Consider the following 20,031-nt stretch of genomic DNA (forward strand, 5'->3'; position numbering starts at 1 on the left):
GGCACCAAAGAGATTAATCATAAACGACGAAAAAGTCTGCATTTGTGCTTGTGTATTTCTTTTTTTATGCTCCAAAAAAAGTCAGTGTAAAAAAAGACAGACTTTTTCAGGCTTTTCTTCAAAGGTAATTTTACCATCTCTACTTCTATTCGTAAAGCAACCGTAGAAAAAGATCCAATATCAGGAAGTAGGAATATAATTTGATAGACTTTGCTTTTTGAAAGCGTCAATGTTAGCTAATTATTTATTAATGTTCTAGATTTGCTCATTCTGCACGATCATAATTGCAGATCTGGACCATATACACGGTATTTCATTACCTTTGTTTCCTAGTACTGTAGCTATAGTTAGTTACGCGCATAAGTGTATTCTGCAAACTGTAGCTACATCTCCTCATTTCAAATGTTATGACAATCGAAGTTATTGTAGCTAATCATTCATTGTGGCTGGTTTATGTAGGTATAACCTTAGCTGGGTTTGTCAACTCCACATATTGGTGGAGTGATTGTTAGGTTGCCACGACTATCAGTCGGTATGAGGGAAAAGACCAGTGTGTTGTGAACAACATTAGCGTGGGCGACAAGAGTGGAATAGGTTGTTCGCCTTCAAAATAAAGGTTCCGAATTGAAACTGATGCAAATCGTGAAAACATGACACAATTGGACTAGATAAGGCTAAACAACGTTGGAATGTTATAAAAATTCAACAAAAGACAATTAGCTAGTTAATTTGACAAAGTAAAGTAAAAAATCAGTTGAAATCACACTGTGGATGTATTTGAATTCAGAATTGCATTGGGGGCATACTTACAATCCCAGTCAAAACTTTGGACACCTACTCATTCAAGGATTATTCTTTATTTATACTGTTTTATACATTGTAGAATAATATTGAAGACATCTAAACTATGAAATAACACACATGGAATCATGTAGTAACCAAAAAAGTCTTTAAACGCATATTTTAGATTCGATAAAGTAGCCCCCCTTTTGCCTTTGCATATTCTTGGCAGTCTCACAACCAGCTTCGCCTGCAATGCTTTTCCAACAGTATTGAAGGAGTTTTCACATATACTGAGCACTTGTTGGCTGCTTTTCTTTCACTCTGCAGTCCAACTAATCCCAAACCATCTCAATTGGTTTGAGGTCGAGTGATTGTGGAGGCCAGGTCATCTGAGGCAGCACTCCATCACTCTCTGACTTGGTCAAATAGCCATTACACAGCCTGGAGGTGTGTTGGGTCATTGTCCTGTTGAAAAACAAATGATAATCCCACTAAGTGAAAACCAGATGAGATTGTGTATTGCTGCAGAATTCTGTGGTAGCCATGCTGGTTGGCACGATGGCACCGAAAAATAGGGCAGTTCTGCTTTTAGCTCCTAAGCAACTTTGCAGTATTTTGCTTTTGTGTGTTATTTATTACATTATTAGTCCATATGTTTTTTTGTGTTATTACATACTGCCGGAAATAACTTTCGGATATCAGAGCGGCGGTAACTCACCTGCATTACGACTTTCTCGAATTGGATGCTTTGTTCGTACCCCCCAGGGCAATTTAACTGATTCCAGAGGCTGATCCAAAACACCGCCGGCGGAGAAGAGGTATTCGGAGTGGACTCCTAGTCCGACTCAGGAGGCGCGCACACCATCCACCGCTTCCGAGTATATTACTAGCTAATGTTCAGTTTCCGGATAATAAAGTAGACGAGCTTAGGGCGAGAAGGGATTGTAACATACTCTGTTTCACAGAAAACATGGCTCTCTCGGGATATACTGTCTTCGTCCCTATAGCCAGCTGGGTTCTCAGTATATCGCACAGACAGGAATAAAGAACTCTCTGGGAAGAAGAAAGGCATATGTATCATGATTAACCACTCATGGTGTGATTGTGATAACATACAGAAACTCTTGTCCTTTTGTTCACCCGACGTAGAATACCTCACAATCAAATGCCGACCGTATTACCTCCCAGGAGAATTCTCTTCGGTTATAGTCACAGCCGTGCATATTCCCCCTCAAGCCGATACACAGATGCCCTCAAAGAACTTCACTGAACTTTATGCAAACTGGAAACCAAATACAATTGAAGTCGTAAGTTTACATACACCTTAGCCAAATACATTTAAACTCAGTTTTTCACAATTCCTGAATTTAATCATAGTAGAAATTCCCTGTCTTAGGTCAGTTAGGATCACCACTTTATTTTAAGAATGTGAAATGTCAGAATAATAGTGGAGAGAATTATTTATTTCAGCTTTTATTTCTTTCATTACATTCCCAGTGGGTCAGAAGATTACATACACTCAATTAAATTGTTTAACTTGGGTCAAACATTTCAGGTAGCCTTCCACAAGCTTCTCACAATAAGTTGGGTGAATTTTGGCCCATTCCTCCTGACAGAGCTGGTGTAACTGAGTCAGGTTTATAGGCCTCCTTGCTCGCATACACCTTTTCAGTTCTGCCCACACATTTTCTATGGAATTCAGGTCAGGGCTTTGTGATGACCACTCCAATACCTTGACTTTGTCCTTAAGCCATTTTGCCACAAGTTTGGAAGTATGCTTGGTCATTGTACATTTGGAAGACCCATTTGGGACCAAGCTTTAACTTCCTGACTAATGTCTTGAGCTGTTGCTTCAATATATCCACATACATTTCCCCCTCATGATGCCATCTATTTTGTGAAGTGCACCAGTCCCTCCTGCAGCAAAGCACCCCCACAACATGATGCTGCCACCCCCGTGCTTCACGGCCTCCCCCTTTTTCCTACAAACATGACGATGGTCTTTATGGCCAAACAGTTTTATTTTTGTTTCACCAAATCAGAGGACATTTCTCCAAAAAGTACAATCTTTATCCCCATGTGCAGTTGCAAACCATAGTCTTGCTTTTTTTATGGCGGTTTTGGAGCAGTGGCTCCTTCCTTGCTTTGTGGCCTTTCAGGTTATGTTGATATAGGACTCCTTTTACTTTGGATATAGATACCTTTGTACCTTTTTCCTCCAGCATCTCCACAAGGTCCTTTGCTGTTGTTCTGGGAGTGATTTGCACTTTTCGCACCAAAGTACGTTCATCTCTAGGAGACAGAACGCATCTCCTTCCTGAGCGGTATGATGGCTGTGTGGTCCCATGGTGTTTATACTTGCGTACTATTGTTTGCACAGATGAACGTGGTACCTTCAGGCGTTTGGAAATTGCTCCCAAGGATGAACCATTCTTGTGGTAGATCTACAATTTTTTTCTGAGGTCTTGTCTATTTTCTTTTGATTTTCCCATGATGTCAAGCAGAGGCACTGAGTTTGAAGGTAGGCCTTGAAATACATCCACAGGTACAACTCCAATTGACTCAAATGATGTCAATTAGACTATCAGAATCTTCTAAAGCCATGACATTTTCAGGAATGTTCCAAGCTGTTTAAAGGCACAGTCAACTTATTGTATGTAAACTTCTGACCCACTGGAATTGTGATACAGTGAAATAATCTGTCTAAACAATTGTTGGAAAAATTACTTATGTCATACACAAAGTAGATGTCCTAGCCGACTTGCCAAAACTATAGTTTGTTAACAAGACATTTGTGGAGTGGTTGAAAAACGGGTTTTAATTATTCAATGTAAGTGTATGTAAACTTCCGACTTCAACTGTATCTCTATAGTAGGCAAAAGTACTCTGGTGAGCCAGACTGGGAATCTTCGTAATCCTATTAATCGTACTCCCTCCTTTGTTATACTGCTGTGGGGAGACCAGTCTAAATCTCTTCGGGTACTCATTGACTCTGGGGCAGATGAGAGTTTTATGAATGCTACTCTAGTTTCTGAATTAGGTATTCCCACTCAACTTCTCTGTTCCCATGGATACTAGAGCACTGGACTGATGCTCCATTGGTAGAGTTACCCACAGCACTGTTCCTGTTAATTGACAGGTTTCAGGAAATCACAGTGAGGCAATACAGCTGCTCCTCATTGAGTCTCCCCATGTTCCAGTTGTTTTGGGATTTTCTTGGTTTAAGAAACACAACCCCATTATTGATTAGACCACAAGTTCAATCCTGGGTTGGAGTCCGTTTTGCCATTCCCATTGCCTCAAAGTAGCACAGACTTCCCCGAGACAGCCTCCTCGGGGCTTGAGTCAAGTCTCGGATTTCTCTACTGTCCCCACAGAGTACCACGACCTCCTGGAGGTTTTCAGCAAGGCACAGGCTACTTCTCTTCCCCGGCTCCAACCTAAGTGTACAGTGCCTTGCGAAAGTATTCGGCCCCCTTGAACTTTGCGACCTTTTGCCACATTTCAGGCTTCAAACATAAAGATATAAAACTGTATTTTTTTGTGAAGAATCAACAACAAGTGGGACACAATCATGAAGTGGAACGACATTTATTGGATATTTCAAACTTTTTTAACAAATCAAAAACTGAAAAATTGGGCGTGCAAAATTATTCAGCCCCTTTACTTTCAGTGCAGCAAACTCTCTCCAGAAGTTCAGTGAGGATCTCTGAATGATCCAATGTTTACCTAAATGACTAATGATGATAAATACAATCCACCTGTGTGTAATCAAGTCTCCGAATAAATGCACCTGCACTGTGATAGTCTCAGAGGTCCGTTAAAAGCGCAGAGAGCATCATGAAGAACAAGGAACACACCAGGCAGGTCCGAGATACTGTTGTGAAGAAGTTTAAAGCCGGATTTGGATACAAAAATATTTCCCAAGCTTTAAACATCCCAAGGAGCACTGTGCAAGCGATAATATTGAAATGGAAGGAGTATCAGACCACTGCAAATCTACCAAGACCTGGCCGTCCCTCTAAACTTTCAGCTCATACAAGAAGACTGATCAGAGATGCAGCCAAGAGGCCCATGATCACTCTGGATGAACTGCAGAGATCTACAGCTGAGGTGGGAGACTCTGTCCATAAGACAACAATCAGTATATTGCACAAATCTGGCCTTTATGGAAGAGTGGCAAGAAGAAAGCCATTTCTTAAAGATATCCATAAAAAGTGTTGTTTAAAGTTTGCCACAAGCCACCTGGGAGACACACCAAACATGTGGAAGAAGGTGCTCTGGTCAGATGAAACCAAAATTGAACTTTTTGGCAACAATGCAAAACGTTATGTTTGGCGTAAAAGCAACACAGCTGAACACACCATCCCCACTGTCAAACATGGTGGTGGCAGCATCATGGTTTGGGCCTGCTTTTCTTCAGCAGGGACAGGGAAGATGGTTAAAATTAAAACAAAAAAATACAGTTTTATATCTTTATGTTTGAAGCCTGAAATGTGGCAAAAGGTCGCAAAGTTCAAGGGGGCCGAATACTTTCGCAAGGCACTGTATGTATACTTCCGACTTCAACTTTATCCTGAGGCCGTATTTATTGTAGCTGGGGATTTTAGCAAAGCAAATTTGAGGAAACCGCTTGCGAAGTTTTACCAACACATTGACCGCAGCACTTGCTACTCAGCTTTTCAAAATGCCTACAAGGCCATCCCCCGCCCTCCCGTCTGAAAATTTGATCATGACTCCATATAGCTCCATATGGACTTTGTTGAGGGTTTTTGTTGAGGGTTTTTTCGGCTGTTCGGGTAACACTACTTTTTTTCTGGAGTCAAGAGGAAGTTCAGAGCCAATGTCTACGCCCCTTCGTCAGTGATTGGTCAACACCAGAGATTCTTCAATAAAATATTTGTTGTCATTCAACGAGAGATGACAAATTTTCATGCACGTTTTTTAAAAGTGTGTGTGTATGTGTGTATATATATATATATATATATATATATATATATATTTTATTTGACCCTCTTTCTCCCCAATTTCGATCTTGTCTCATCGCTGCAACTCCTCAACGGGCTCGGGAGGCGAAGGTGGAGTCATGCGTCCTCTGAAACATGACCCGCCAAACCACACTTCTTAACACCCGCCTGCTTAACCCAGAAGCCAGCCGCACTAATGTATCGGAGGAAACACTGTTCAACTGACGACAGAGGTCAGTCTGCAGGCACCCAGCCTGCCAAAAGGAGTCACTAGAGCGCGATGAGCCAAGTAAAGTCCCCCCCAGCCAAACCCTCCCCTAACCCGGATGACGCTGGGCCAATTGTGTGCCACCCTATGGGACTCCCGATCACGGCCGGTTGTGATACAGCCCAGGATCGAACCTCGGTCTCTAGTGACGCCTCTAGCACTGCCTTAGAACGCTGCGCCACTTGGGAGGCCATGCACATTTTTTTTATTTAAAAATGCTTCATCAAGCATCTAGTTAGATGTAAAATTGCACGACTAAGATCTCTTTGGCAAAAACTTCAACATTTGACAGATTTCTTGAGTCATCTTAGATTAAATCTGACTATATTGAGGCTACTGTACTATTGCCCCTTCTTTCTTGTTTTTCAAGCGAAGGTCTTTTAAGGGAGTATGCGAGCACATACGTTCAGTAGCGAACTTCAGCTAACCGCCAGCCGAACTGAAGCATTCTGACGCCTTAAGCCTGTATAACCTTATTTTCGGCATTTTTTCCAAAACCCATTTCTTCCCCCATACATTTTTCCCATATGGATGGCTGAACGAACCAGAGGTAACTTATTATTGGATTTTAGGACTAGAAGCTCTATGAAGATGGTATATTCTGAATCGGGTGGATGGAGAAAAATCCACACCTTTCTTTGACTATGAAAACGATATATTATGAATCGGGAGAGGAATCCACATCTTTTTTTTTTATAGACATTTCAGATTTTTCTCCATCCACCTGATTCAGAATATACTGTACCACCTTTATAGTCATGGCATGCTTGGTTCAATAGCTATTGACTAGAGAAAGCCGAATATCCAATATAAAACCAATATTACTTCGGCCTGCTTGTTTGGTGAAAGTGTTGCTTCCTTGTCCTAAGACGAGCTATCATGAGTCCCTAATTGTCAACTCCCACAGTTTACGACTGAATTGTAATGGGAGATGGCGGCACCAAAACTCAGCTCATGCTAAGCATTGGATTAATTGGTAAGGCAAGACACCGAATATCATTCCCTTGTTGTAATTATGTTATCCTGCTGGTTGATGCATGCCAAGTGTTCTCCTGTTTGGCTTTGACTGTCACCACATGATATCAATGTGATCAAGTATTTGACTTCCTGTAAATCTTGAACAGTTACATTTAAATATATATTGGTAATATTTGTAATAATGAGTTGTGAAAGTAATATGACATAGTATACTCCCATTCTTCCCCCACACAGAGAAAGACGTGAATGCAGACACCTTGTGGGTGTGGTGCTATCCCTCAGTCAGTGCTGAGCTCCGGGAGGTCCTGCTCAGTAAGTGCTGTCTCACACAGGACAGCCAGGGCCTGAACACCTTTGTGTTCGGCCAGTTCTGCCGTACCTGGTACTACATATCCACTGTAGAGGTACAGGAACCCACCGCCCTAAAGAAGGTACAGTTAGTTTAGAAATTCTCCATTCATTGAAAAAAACTTTAAGGTGTTGAAGGCCTAATGATTATAAGTTCTATTATATTGCTCATATTTCTCTCTCTTTAGGTCACACATTTTTCATTAGTTGTCACAGCAAAGGACTTCAACCCTGAGAAGTATGCAGCATTCAGTCGAGTACTATGCAGGTACAACATACTGCACTAATGCATCCCCAATGCCAAGTGTCTGCTTATTTTATACTTCCCCAAAAATGTATTTCTTCATGTGTATTTTATCATTCAGAATGTACATCAAACATGGGAGCCCAGTGAAAATGGTGGAGGGTTACATTGCAGTCCTCACCAAAGGCATCTGCCAGAGTGATGAGAATGGCTCCTTTCTCATCAAGGACTACGATGTCAGGAAGGCGTACTTAGCAGGCTCAGTGAAAGGTAAGACAGTTATTACAGTATAAGGAAATTATTGTTGATACAAGGTGCTTGACACTGTCAAGATTTCTTAATGGCATGCAAAGAAGCTGATTTCCAGGATTAGGTAGACTATCTTGTGATTACTGTTTCAGATGTGGTGTCCCAGTTTGGGATGGAGACCATCATCCTGTACACAGCCCTTATGCTAAAGAAGAGGATTGTGGTCCATCACCCTCGGATTGAAGCACTGTTGGAGTTCACAAGGTGACTAAGGCAAATGAGAAAATGCAGTCAAGGTTTGAGCTTTGACAATCATAATTGTTACATTACGGTGGGCCAAAAACGATGGTAATTTAGAATATTCAATATACTTCATTGTATATTGGACTTCATCGTCGAAGTGGATAACCATAACATTTTCTGAAAGAACATTATAATTTTGATAGCCTTTAGCCGCACCCTCATTCTACTCCTCCTCTGTTCCGCGGGTGATATGGAGGTAAACCCAGGCCCTGCATGTCCCTAGGCACCCTCATTTGTTGACTTCTGTGATCGAAAAAGCCTTGGTTTCATGCATGTCAACATCAGAAGCCTCCTCCCTAAGTGTGTTTTACTCACTGCTTTAGCACACTCTGCCAACCCTGATGTCCTTGCTGTGTCTGAATCCTGGCTTAGGAAGGCCACCAAAAATTCTGAGATTTCCATACCCAACTATAACATTTTCCGTCAAGATAGAACTGCCAAAGGGGGAGGAGTTTCAGTCTACTGCAGAGATAGCCTGCAAAGTAATGTCATACTTTCCAGGTCCATACCCAAACAGTTCGAACTTCTAATTTTAAAAATTAATCTCTCCAGAAATAAGTCTCTCACTGTTGCTGCCTGCTACCGAGCCCCCTCAGCTCCCAGCTGTGCCCTGGACACCATTTGTGAATTGATCGCCCCCCATCTAGCTTCAGAGTTTGTTCTGTTAGGTGACCTAAACTAGGGATATGCTTAACACCCCGGCAGTCCTACAATCTAAGCTAGATGCCCTCAATCTCACTTAAATCATCAAGGAACCCACCAGGTACAACTCTAAATCTGTAAACAAGGGCTCCCTCATAGACGTTATCCTGACCAACTGGCCCTCCAAATACACCTCCGCTGTCTTCAATCAGGATCTCAGCGATCACTGCCTCATTGCCTGTATCCGCTACGGGTCCGCAGTCAAACGACCACCCCTAATCACTGTCAAACGCTCTCTAAATCACTTCTGCGAACAGGCCTTTCTAATCGACCTGGCCCGGGTATCCTGGAAGGATATTGACCTCATCCCGTCAGTTGAGGATGCCTGGTCATTCTTTAAAAGTAACTTCCTCACCATCTTAGATAAGCATGCTCCGTTCAAAAAATGCAGAACTAAGAAGAGATATAGCCCCTGGTTCACTCCAGACCTGACTGCCCTCTACTAGCACAAAAACATTCTGTGGCGGACTGCAATAGCATCGAATAGTCCCCGCGATATGCAACTGTTCAGGGAAGTCAGGAACCAATTCACGCAAGCTGAAATTTGCATCCTGTAGCTCTAACTCCAAAAAGTTCTGGGACACTGTAAAGTCCATGGAGAACAAGAGCACCTCCTCCCAGCTGCCCACTGCACTGAGGCTAGGTAACACGGTCACCACCGATAAATCCATGATAATCGAAAACTTCAACAAGCATTTCTCAACGGCTGGCCATGCCTTCCTCCATCCCTAAAGCCAACACCTCATTTGGCCGCCTTTCCTTCCAGTTCTCTGCTGCCTGTGACTGGAACAAATTGCAAAAATCGTTGAAGATGGAGACTTTTACCTCCCTCACCAACTTTAAACATCTGCTATCAGATGAGCAGCTGACCGATCGCTGCAGCTGTACATAGTCCATCGGTAAATAGCCCACCCAATTTACCTACCTCATCCCCATACTGTTTTTATTTATTTACTTTTCTGCTCTTTTGCACACCAGTATCTCTACCTGCACATGACCATCTGATAATTTATCACTCCAGTGTTAATCTGCTAAATTGTAATTATTCACCTACCTCCTCATGCCTTTTGCACACAATGTATATAGACTATTTTATTTATTTTTTGTAAAAAAAAATTATACTGTGTTATTGACTTGTTTATTGTTTACTCCATGTGTAACTCTGTGTTGCTGTCTGTTCACACTGCTATGCTTTATCTTGGCCAGGTCGCAGTTGTAAATGAGAACTTGTTCTCAACTAGCCTACCTGGTTAAATAAAGATGAAATAAAAAATAAAATAAAAATTATATTAAATGTATGATTTAATTGTATTCTCCTCCCCCAGAGCTCTTCCAGCTCTGACATGGCACAGGAAAGACTGGTCCATTCTGCACCCTTATGTCCACCTGACTGACAGTGAGCTGGAGAATCTAAGGACATGCACTGGTGAGGATGTCTGGATCATTAGATCCACATTACAACAAACTGATTCAGACTTGGGTGTGTACATTAAACACCAAAGAGAAGAAAATGGACTAAGGGAGGGACTTCCTGGACATGTTCATTTTCTGTTGCAAAATATTTTAAAAATGTTTTCCTTTGCATGTCCTAATGAACACAACCCAGATATTGAACGGATACCCATTGTGTCCCAACAGTCAGTTCTTCACTGACAGACACAGGAAGACTCATGCAATAATTGACTTGCATTGAATTAATTTACATGCATGTTGTTCATAAAGAAATATGTTCCTTGGAGATTTTCAACCCAGTGTTCAGTTTTAGTACCCACCATCTGCATTCACCCATATGCTCACTGTCTCTGCAGGATATGTGGCAGGATTTGTTGACCCACAAGTGAGCAACAGACCGGACTTGTTTGATGTGTATGTAAACCTCCCAGATACTGAGATTACCGTATCCCAGAGTGCCAAAGGTGGGTGTCACAATTAGTATATTCTTCCTATGAGTGTAGAAGACAAAGTGAAGAATGATGTTTACATTTAAAAAAAAAAACTGAGTTACCTCATTATTCTCATTATTCCAATGCAAGCATCCACCATTTCTTAAACACTATAACGTCATTACCACACTACCAGAGGCCATGGCTATGGGAAAGTTGCACAAAGACATTGGCCTCGTCATTGTCCAGTCTGCAGAGGATGCTGATAAAACAGATGGGCAGGTTATCAAGGTGAGTTGAAAGCATACATGACATCCTTTCCATTTGTCCATCTGTGCTCAGAGATAATGTTTGGGATGTCTATTCAAAGACTTAGCATTTTATACAATTTGAGATTATACATGTAATGAGGTGTTATAGAAATTTAATACATAAGTATTTAGCACAATCGATAAAAATAAAAAAAGCTGTCTGTTTGCTATGATGACTGAAATTCAACCTGTTTCCAGGACATTTCCATAAAGACGAGGGAGATCCTTGCTAACCTGGCGTCCTTAGCTGAGGACTGTGAGAACTCTAAAATCACCCTGGAGACCTTAAAGCAGCGTCACTTCCCGCCTGCTACCGAAAACTTCTTGTTCCACTTGGCAGCTGCTGAGCAGCTTCTCAAGATATGACCCTTGACCTCCTACATCATCTGGTGTGAGGTCACTCTGAATATTAGCATGGGTATTCATCTATGTAATTATACATACAGTGCATTCGGAAAGGATTCAGACTCCTTGACTTTTTCCACATTTTGTTACATTACAGCCTTATTCTAAAATGTATCAAATAGTTTATGTATATATAAAAAAAAACTGATATCACATTTACATAAGTATTCTGACCCTTTACTCAGTACTTTAGCAGCGATTACAGCCTTGCGTCTTCTTGGGTATGACGCTACAAGCTTGGCACCTGTATTTGGGGAGTTTCTCCCATTCTTCTCTGCAGATACTCTCAAGCTCTGTCAGGTTGGATGGGGAGTGTCACTGCACAGATATTTTCAGGTCTCTCCAGAGATGTTCAATCGGGTTCAAGACCGGGCTCTGACTGGGCCACTCCAGGAAATTCAGAGACTTGTCCCGAAGCCACTTCTGCATTGGCTTGGCTGTGTGCTTAGGGTCATTGTCCTGTTGAAAGGTGAACTTTCACCCTAGTCTGAGGTCCTGCGCGCTCTGGATCAGGTTTTCATCAAGGATCTCTCTGTACTTTTCTCCGTTCATCTTTCCCTTGATCCTGACTTGTCTCACCGTCCCTGCCTCAGAAAAACATCGCCACAGCATGATACTGCCACCACCATGCTTCACCGTAGGGATGGTACCAGGTTTCCTCCAGACGCAACGCTTTGCATTCAGGCGAAAGAGTTCAATCTTGGTTTCATCAGACCAGAGAATCTTGTTTTTCATGGCTTGAGAGACTGTAGGTGCCTTTTGGGAAACTCCAAGTAGGCTGTCATGTGCCTTTTACTCAGGTGGCTTCCATCTGGCGACTCTACCATAAAGGTTGGTGGAGTGCTGAAGAGCTGGTGGTCCTTCTGGAAGGTTCTCCCATCTCCACTCTGGAGCTCCCTGAGTGACCATCGGGTTCTTGGTCATCTCCCTGACCAATGCCCTTCTCCCCTGATTGCTCAGTTTGGCCGGGCGGACAGCACTAGGAAGAGTCTTGATGGTTCCAAACGTCTTCCCTTTAAGAATGATTGAGGCCACTGTGATCTTGGGGACCTTCAATTCTGCAGACATTCTTTGGTACCCTTCCCCCAGATCTGTGCCTCAACAAAATTCGGTCTTGGGGGCTCTATGGACAATTCTTTTGACCTCATGCCTTGGTTTATTCTCTGACATGCACTGTCAAATGTGGTACCTTATAGACAGGTGTGTGCCTTACCAAATCATGTCCAATCAATTGAATTTACCACAGATGGACTCCAATCAATTTGTAGAAACATCTCAAGGATGATCAATGGAAACAACAGGATGCACTTGAGCTCAATGCCGAGTCTCATAGCAAAGGGTCTGAATACTTATTTACACAAGGTATTTCTGCTTTTTATTACATATACATTTGCAAACATTTAAAAAAATATATGTTTTGGCTTTGTCTTTATGGGGTATTGTGTGTAGACTGAGGAACATTTAACAATTTTTAGAATAAGGCTGTAACATAAAACACGGAAAAAGTCAAGGGGTCTGAATACTTTCCAATTGCACTATGTTGCAGTAAGAAAGAACCGTGCACTTGCATTCAACGTTTTGATTTGTGGGGACAACAGTAGCCAAAATGCAAAAATGTACTTTTATACGTCACAACTAGTATAATGTGCTGTAGCTACCTGCTATAGCTGTTTGATGTCAATTTCATCAAATTCAGTTGTTGTATGGCAGCTTAGTTTGATGCGTGGCCAAGTTTCATACATTTTGTCCACATATTGATGCATATTGTGGAAGTTGAAACCACAGTGGCATTTTAATGGTTAAGGTGAATGGGAAACACTCAGGTGTAATGTATCACACACCATTGCATTCCTGACTCTTAACAATACTAAAAGTCTGAAAAAATTATTGATAAACATTTTCTTTATTGTAAAGTATTGTCTTCACAATAATACAATGACACATACCTAAAATATTGGTGCTATGGGCAATATGTGAAATAGGGCTAATCCATTGAACACTGACGAGGTACGTGTTTGGTTGTAGTTACTTTGTCTTACTGTTATATGAACAATTGAGAACATGGTTGTCTTGTTCCCCAGGTGCAGAATGTATTGGCTGGGAATATAAGCACTGCTGTGTCTTAAACGGTCTAATAAATCACGTAGCCCTAGCATTACATAGTTCAGGAATCCAATAGTTTATTTTAAGACTTGAGGTCTCAAGAAACATGATTTATCCTCTTAGATTTCAGAATTAAAATAAGAGATGCATGGCAAATGAGATATATGCAGTTTGTAATTTTAAAATCATTTATCTTAACGTGTTGTCGATTCTTATTAATTAATAAAGTGCCAAAATGGAACTAATATCTTTGGGTAATGCAATATAAGGAATCTCTCATGTTTGGGTGTTGCTCAGATGAGAGGGAGAACAGATATCATTTTTCTAACCTTGTGTCCTCAGTTTGATAAGCAGGAGACCAATTGCAAAGGGTGGAGGCATAACGGATATGTGTCCTCCCTGGAAAGCTGTCCGCTATTGTTAGTTACTGGAGCAATTTCTTTGGTTTTGTATATGACCATTATGTCAAATGATGTTGCATACCTATTTGTTACTGTAATATGACATTGATATTTTGAAAACAATGTAATTTATTGTTTCACTTCTTGGGCAATTCTGCCCTTGTTCTCAAAGGCTCATCTTTGTGCCTGAATAGATTCAATGAGACACTAACGTTGCATGCACTACGCATGTCCTCATCTAGGTGTTAGGAGATTCAACTAATCTATTTGAAATTTCTGGAATATCCTATTTGTTCTAAAAATACATGTAAGTAAGTATCTGTGCTGTCAACAAAATCCACACTTTAAAAAATGAAAATGTACATGTCAATTTAACTAAAATAATGGAGTAATATGATTTGCTTTTGTAAGATCAAACTTGTAAACCAAATCACTAAACTTGAAAGGTGAACAGCTGTACGAGGAAGTGCATTGTTAATTTACATCCACTTACAAGTTGCAGCTATTAAATTCAACTGGATCGAAACATGGACTCTGTCCTTTATCAATTTAATTCATTATGACTGAATTCATCATCCTAGTGTATGAAGCAACACTGCATCCCGTGGCCGTAAAGGTTACTTCTCGTGCTGCCCAGTCAGTGAAGTCACACGGATTTGGTCCTCCTGCTCCCATACTGCAGTCTGCAGAGCTTGTTTGCTGGTGCCTCAGAGGCCCCTGTGGTAGAATAGTTCACCACTTACCGCTGCAGTCTCTAATTCTTTTTCCAGCTTTTCCTTTTTGATCTGTAAAGCAGAGAGAATAAAATGTTGAGTTGCAGTATGTTTGGGTTTTGGAAAGCGCACAGTAAATACAGTATTAACGTAAGTCCTACCGTTCCAAGCTGTGGATAGAGACTGAAGGACACTGGGATCATCAGGCCCAGGACGATCGCAGTGCTAATGTGACGTATAGGAGCCACCAGCAGGGGGCTCCTTTGCAGAAACCTTGCCCTGAAATGACAGAAAAAAGATGGGGTCAATTTGTTCATAGCTTTAGGTAAAGAAATCTTCATAATTTTTCTGATTTCAAGCTGAATGTTTGCTGGATTAAAGCACATATTGTATTAGTCATATCAAAGGCAATATTAGCAAAGCTGTGTCACCAACTATTTATAAAACAGATTAGCTAACCTTATATACTCAAAGACTTGAATAGGTCATAATGCAAATGCATAATGGAAATGCAGCCCCAGCACAAGACGAGTGACTTACTTTTGCAAGAGGAAAATAAGAAGATTAGGAACAGCAGCTGTAGTGCCTAACAGAGCAGCCCTGGAGAGAGCAGTCTCCCTCACAGCCTAACCAGGAAACATGGCAGCGATCATTATATTAAAAAAAGAGCCTGCTGATGCCTTTTTATTTTACTTCAAACTTTTTCCCGCTCACCTTTGCTCCAGCTGCCTGAGAGATTCCAACAGAATTCCCATTGGAATCAAACACCTGGATTCCATTCTCAGACTCCTCACTTCTGACAATGACCACATTGAAATAGGCCAGGGAGGCTATGGGATAAAGCACAGAACTGAGAAAAGGAACACCACCCTATCCATAATGTGGATAAGGGCTTCAGAAACAAACACCCTTTGATCAATAAATCTATCAACAAGGACTTTGTTCATAAGACACAGAGTTACACTGGGGCACTGATTCCGGATAGAAATGGTAACAACGTTCATCTAAAATTGGGATTGTGATCATTCTTTGTAACAGTACCCTGATGTCCCAGATTTTTTTTAAATTTCACCTTTATTTAACCAGGTAGGCCAGTTGAGAACAAGTTCTCATTTACAACTGACCTGGGCAAGATAAAGCAAAGCAGTGTGACACATGGAATAAACAAACATACAGTCAATAACAATAGAAAAGTCTATATACAGTGTGTGCAAATGAGGTAAGGGAATAAATAGGCCATAGTGGCAAAATAATGACAGTTTAGCAATTAAACACCAGAGTGATAGATGTGCAGAAGATGAATGTGCAAGTAGAGATACTGGGGTGCATAGGAGCAAAGAAATAAATAACATAATGGGGATGAGGTAGTTGGATGAGCTATGTACAGGGGCAGTGATCTGTGAGCTGCTCTGACAGCTGGTGCTTAAAGTTAGAGGGGGAGATATGGGTCTCCAGCTTCAGTGATTTTTGCAATTCGTTCCAGTCGTTGGCAGCAGAGAACTGGAAGGAAAGGCAGCCAAAAGGAGCAATAGGCTTTGGGGGTGACCAGTGAAATATACCTGCTGGGGCACGTGCTACATGTAGGTGCTGCTATGGTGACCAGTGAGCTGAGATAAGGCGGTGCTTTACCTAGCAAAGACTTGTAGATGACCCGGAGCCAGTGGGTTTGGCAACGAACATGAAGCGAAGGCCAGCCAACGAGAGCATATAGGTCGCAGTGATGGGTAGTATATGGGGCTTTGGTGACAAAACGGCTGGCACTGTGAGTGTTGGAGGCTATTTTTGTAAATGACATCGCCAAAGTCAGGGATCGGTAGGATAGTCAGTTTTATGAGTGAAGGATGCTTTGTTGCGAAATAGGAAGCCGATTCTAGATTGAATTTTGGATTGGAGATTCTTAATGTGTGTATGGAAGGAGAGTTCACAATCTGACCAGACACCTAGGTATTTGTAGTTGTCCACAAATTCTAAGTCAGAACCGTCCAGAGTAGTGATGCTGGACGGGGCGGGCAGCGATCGGTTGAAGAGCATGCATTTAGTTTAACTTGCATTTAAGAGCAGTTGGAGGCCACGGAAGCTCATTGAAGCTCGTCTGGAGGTTAGTTAACACAGTATCCAAAGAAGGGCCAAAAGTATACAGAATGGTGTCGTCTGCGTAGAGGTGGATCAGAGAATCACCAGCAGCAAGAGCGACATCATTGATGTATACAGAGAAGAGAGTCAGCCCGAAAATTGAATCCTGTGGCACCCCATAGAGACTGACAGAGGTCCCTCCGATTTGACCCACTGAACTCTGCCTGAGAAGTAGTTGGTGAAACAGGCGAGGCAGTCATTTGAGAAACCATTGAGAAACAAAGGCTGTTGAGTCTGCCGATAAGAATGTGGTGATTGACAGAGTTGAAAAGCTTGGCCAGGTCGATGAATACGGCTGCACAGTATTGTCTCGTATCGATGGCGGTTATGATATCGTTTAGGACCTTGAGCGTGGCTAAGGTGCACTCAGATCACTTACTTTCAGTGCACTTTTCAAATGAGAAATAGTTTTTCAAATCCTTAGCACTTACCTGAGAGGGGTATTGGTAATACGGACCTAAAAAACATCTGGACAGCTGGGCTGCTCATGCTAAGTCGCTGTATGACTATTTGAGGAATTGCCTGAAACACAGGTAAAGTCAAACCTGGTGTCATCTTGATGATCAAACATGCTCTGACAGCCATCATCTTTTTAAAATTTAACTAGGCAAGTCAGTTAAGAACAAATTATTATTTACAATGACAGCCTAGGAACAGTGGGTTAACTGCCTTGTTCAGGGGAAGAACGACAGATTTTCACCTTGTCAACTCAGGTATTCGATCTAGCAACCTTTCGGTTACTGGCCCAACGCTCTAGCCACTAGGCTACCTGCCGCCCCAATCTACAAGTATGTCATTAACCAAATACATAACATTTTTCCCCATTAGTGATACTCACCCCTGCACATGTTGCATATGCAACTGATCCGACAATCAACAGACCCTGCTTCAAAGAGGTCTTAATGCCCTGATGGAGAAAAGACATGATACGAATATAAAAAGAAAAAGTAGATAACAGATCACAGTGTGGGATGACATAATTGGGCAAAAATAAGGTAATTTCTTTACTATTTACCTTGTCAGAAGATGCGTTTCTGTTTGCATGATTGAATCCAGCGCTGTAACTCTGAAGCAAAAACTACAGAAATATTTTTCTTAGTGAACAATATTGAGTACCAGGCAGTAGCGGTCAGTGACGTTTAAGATGAGGGAGGACAATTTTTTTTATGAGCATGGCCTTTTTCTATTACAGCATATTGAATGACTGTCAATCATATTCCATTTACCCAGTTCAACATAACGTTGATAGGTTTAGGCTACTACTCATACCTATCATGAGCTTGCAACAACCTAGCCTATGAATGAAAGTTTACAACGTAGGTGCACAGGTTGAGAGAAACATTTGAATAATCAAGGTGACAGACAGTGACACATTCAAAACTGCCTTGCACACTCTTGCCTGCATCTAGCTGATCTAGGGTGTAATCATTAGTCCAACAGTTGCAAACCAGTTTCTATCAGACAAATTCAGACAAATTACGTTTTGCTCCGTTTGCTTCCATTTAAGAAACATTTTTCAAAAGAATCAGCAGTCATCTAACAGACTCCCATCCAGAGCGACCCACAGAAGCAACCAAGGTCAACATCCTGGTCAAGGGCACGTTGACAGATCTCCCACAAGGTCAAAAAACGGGGACCCGAACCAGCGACCCATCAGCCACCGCCACAAGTTTCCGACCGCCAGGCCACCAGCCCTCTAAGACCACCCCCCACAGTTCCCCAAGAGCTGCCCCTCAACCATCCGAGAATGAGAGTGTGTGTATGTGTATAAATACTTTTACTAAGACTGGCCTGGTCTCTCCAAATTTCCCAACAGTACTATTTCTAGGGTCAATTTTAGATCAATCAACCATTCCTGAACCTGAAACCAGAAACAGGCTGAGGGCAATACCAAAACAAATGGTCTATTGATTCTGTATCCTCACAACAAAATCTGCAGTGCTGCGATGATTGTACGCCCCAAATATTCAACATTTTGTTGGTGGCAAGAATTCTGTACAATAATTTTAGATGCCAAGCAAGAAGTCTTGAATCTTGCAGCTGTTCAACTATTGTCTTTCTCTCTTTGAGTCAACTACTCACCACATTTTATGCACTACAGTGCCAGCTAGCTGTAGCTTTCAGTACTACATTCATTCTCTGTTCCTTTGATTGTGGACAAAATGTAAGTTCATGCTGCAAGAGCACTGATAGATTGGAGGACGTCCTCCGGAACTTGTCATAATTACTGTGTAAGTCTATGAAAGGGGGTAAGAACCATAAGCCTCCTAGGTTTTGTTTTGAAGTCAATATACCCAGAGTGCTGTTAAGTCAACTGTAGACTTTCATTGCAAAACAGTGTTTCAATAAATTATTTCAGTGAAGAGGATGGTCCTCCCCTTCCTCCTCTGAGGAGCCTCCACTGGTACTTGGTTATGATTATATCAGTTGATGTGATCATCTACAAGTCCCTTACCTGCCAGAATAGAGCCGGTTTGACTCCACTGTGTGGCAAAAAGCTGGCAACAACCTGAAGGAAAATGAAAAGTATGTTAATCAACCACTACAGTGTGGTGAATATGAGATATCAATTCATTTGAAATAACCATGAAATTGAAATACACCAGCTGCAATTGCTATGGGAGTTTTAGGGTGATTAAAATGTTTTGTACTAACAATTTAGAGTAAAAAGTGATACACCATGAAATAAAATGTAAAACACTTACCAAAGGGGCTGATATTGGTAAAAATGCTAAAAAATAAATTAAATGAAAAATGCCGTTAAAAGATATCATGATTTTGTTGCCCTTATTTTCTGTAAAAAGCTAGTCTCTCGACCAGGGCTCTCCAACCCTGTTCCTGGAGAAGTACCATCCTGTAGGTTCACTCCAACCCTAATCTAGCACAGCTGATTCTAATAATTAGCTGGTGGATAAGATGAACCAGGTTAGTTCCAACTGGGGTTGGAGAAAAAAAACCTACAAGAGAGTAGCTCTCCAGGAACCGGGCTGGAGACCCTGCTCTAGACAGCCTCCCACAATGTTACCCATGTTTGTTGCCCTAGTCTGGGATTTCTAAGACTGGCTTGACTAATGTAACAAAGCACAGAGAAAAGAACTAGGCTACGATCAGACATTTCACTTGATTAATTAGACAGTACCTTGAGGACGGAAAACAGCTGGAAGTATAGCACCAGTACCAGCATGAACAGAAGACTGCAGGAACAGAGATATCAAAACTTTGGAAGATATCAAAATAAAT

General features: G+C 41.6%; 2 protein-coding genes across 5 annotated transcripts in view; one reads left to right on the forward strand and one right to left on the reverse strand.

Moving 5' to 3' along the window:
* On the forward strand, positions 1 to 14,471 carry LOC139381986 (DENN domain-containing protein 10-like). Of its 3 annotated transcripts, none has more exons than XM_071125891.1 (10): positions 1 to 124; positions 6,926 to 6,994; positions 7,231 to 7,427; positions 7,533 to 7,612; positions 7,710 to 7,858; positions 7,990 to 8,101; positions 10,168 to 10,268; positions 10,651 to 10,758; positions 10,922 to 11,016; positions 11,235 to 14,471. In XM_071125891.1, the coding sequence occupies exons 2-10, from the start codon at positions 6,943 to 6,945 to the stop codon at positions 11,400 to 11,402; spliced, it is 1,062 nt and encodes a 353-aa protein (XP_070981992.1). In that variant the 5' UTR covers positions 1 to 124; positions 6,926 to 6,942; the 3' UTR covers positions 11,403 to 14,471. The 3 variants fall into 3 exon arrangements, with proteins under 3 accessions (XP_070981992.1, XP_070981993.1, XP_070981994.1); XM_071125892.1 differs by lacking the exon at positions 1 to 124 and adding an exon at positions 165 to 308; XM_071125893.1 differs by lacking the exon at positions 1 to 124 and adding an exon at positions 4,161 to 4,229.
* The window catches only part of LOC139381988 (sideroflexin 4), a 16,485-nt gene continuing 9,247 nt past the window's right edge, over positions 12,794 to 20,031 (reverse strand). The window contains exons 5-14 of one of the 2 annotated variants that reach the window (XM_071125894.1): positions 19,931 to 19,985; positions 19,497 to 19,522; positions 19,247 to 19,300; positions 17,807 to 17,869; positions 17,630 to 17,698; positions 17,223 to 17,313; positions 15,373 to 15,488; positions 15,199 to 15,284; positions 14,820 to 14,937; positions 12,794 to 14,730 (exon numbers count right to left, since the gene is read on the reverse strand). In XM_071125894.1, the coding sequence (XP_070981995.1) occupies positions 14,653 to 14,730; positions 14,820 to 14,937; positions 15,199 to 15,284; positions 15,373 to 15,488; positions 17,223 to 17,313; positions 17,630 to 17,698; positions 17,807 to 17,869; positions 19,247 to 19,300; positions 19,497 to 19,522; positions 19,931 to 19,985 (756 nt within the window). In that variant the 3' untranslated portion in view covers positions 12,794 to 14,652. The remainder of the gene's footprint in view (positions 14,731 to 14,819; positions 14,938 to 15,198; positions 15,285 to 15,372; positions 15,489 to 17,222; positions 17,314 to 17,629; positions 17,699 to 17,806; positions 17,870 to 19,246; positions 19,301 to 19,496; positions 19,523 to 19,930; positions 19,986 to 20,031) is intronic. The other variant, XM_071125895.1, reaches the window with a different exon arrangement.

The sequence above is a fragment of the Oncorhynchus clarkii genome, chromosome 23, assembly GCF_045791955.1.
Source record: "Oncorhynchus clarkii lewisi isolate Uvic-CL-2024 chromosome 23, UVic_Ocla_1.0, whole genome shotgun sequence".
In the NCBI taxonomy this organism is placed as follows: Eukaryota; Metazoa; Chordata; class Actinopteri; order Salmoniformes; family Salmonidae; genus Oncorhynchus; species Oncorhynchus clarkii.

What these genes read in the sequence shown, in the direction of transcription:
- LOC139381986 (XM_071125891.1), top strand. Translation starts at nt 6,943, where the DNA reads ATGGGAGATGGCGGCACCAAAACTCAGCTCATGCTAAGCATTGGATTA. An exon ending in GCTAAGCATTGGATTAATTG is followed by an intron (nt 6,995 to 7,230) that starts GTAAGGCAAGAC and finishes TCCCCCACACAG; the next exon opens with AGAAAGACGTGAATGCAGAC. An exon ending in AACCCACCGCCCTAAAGAAG is followed by an intron (nt 7,428 to 7,532) that starts GTACAGTTAGTT and finishes CTCTCTCTTTAG; the next exon opens with GTCACACATTTTTCATTAGT.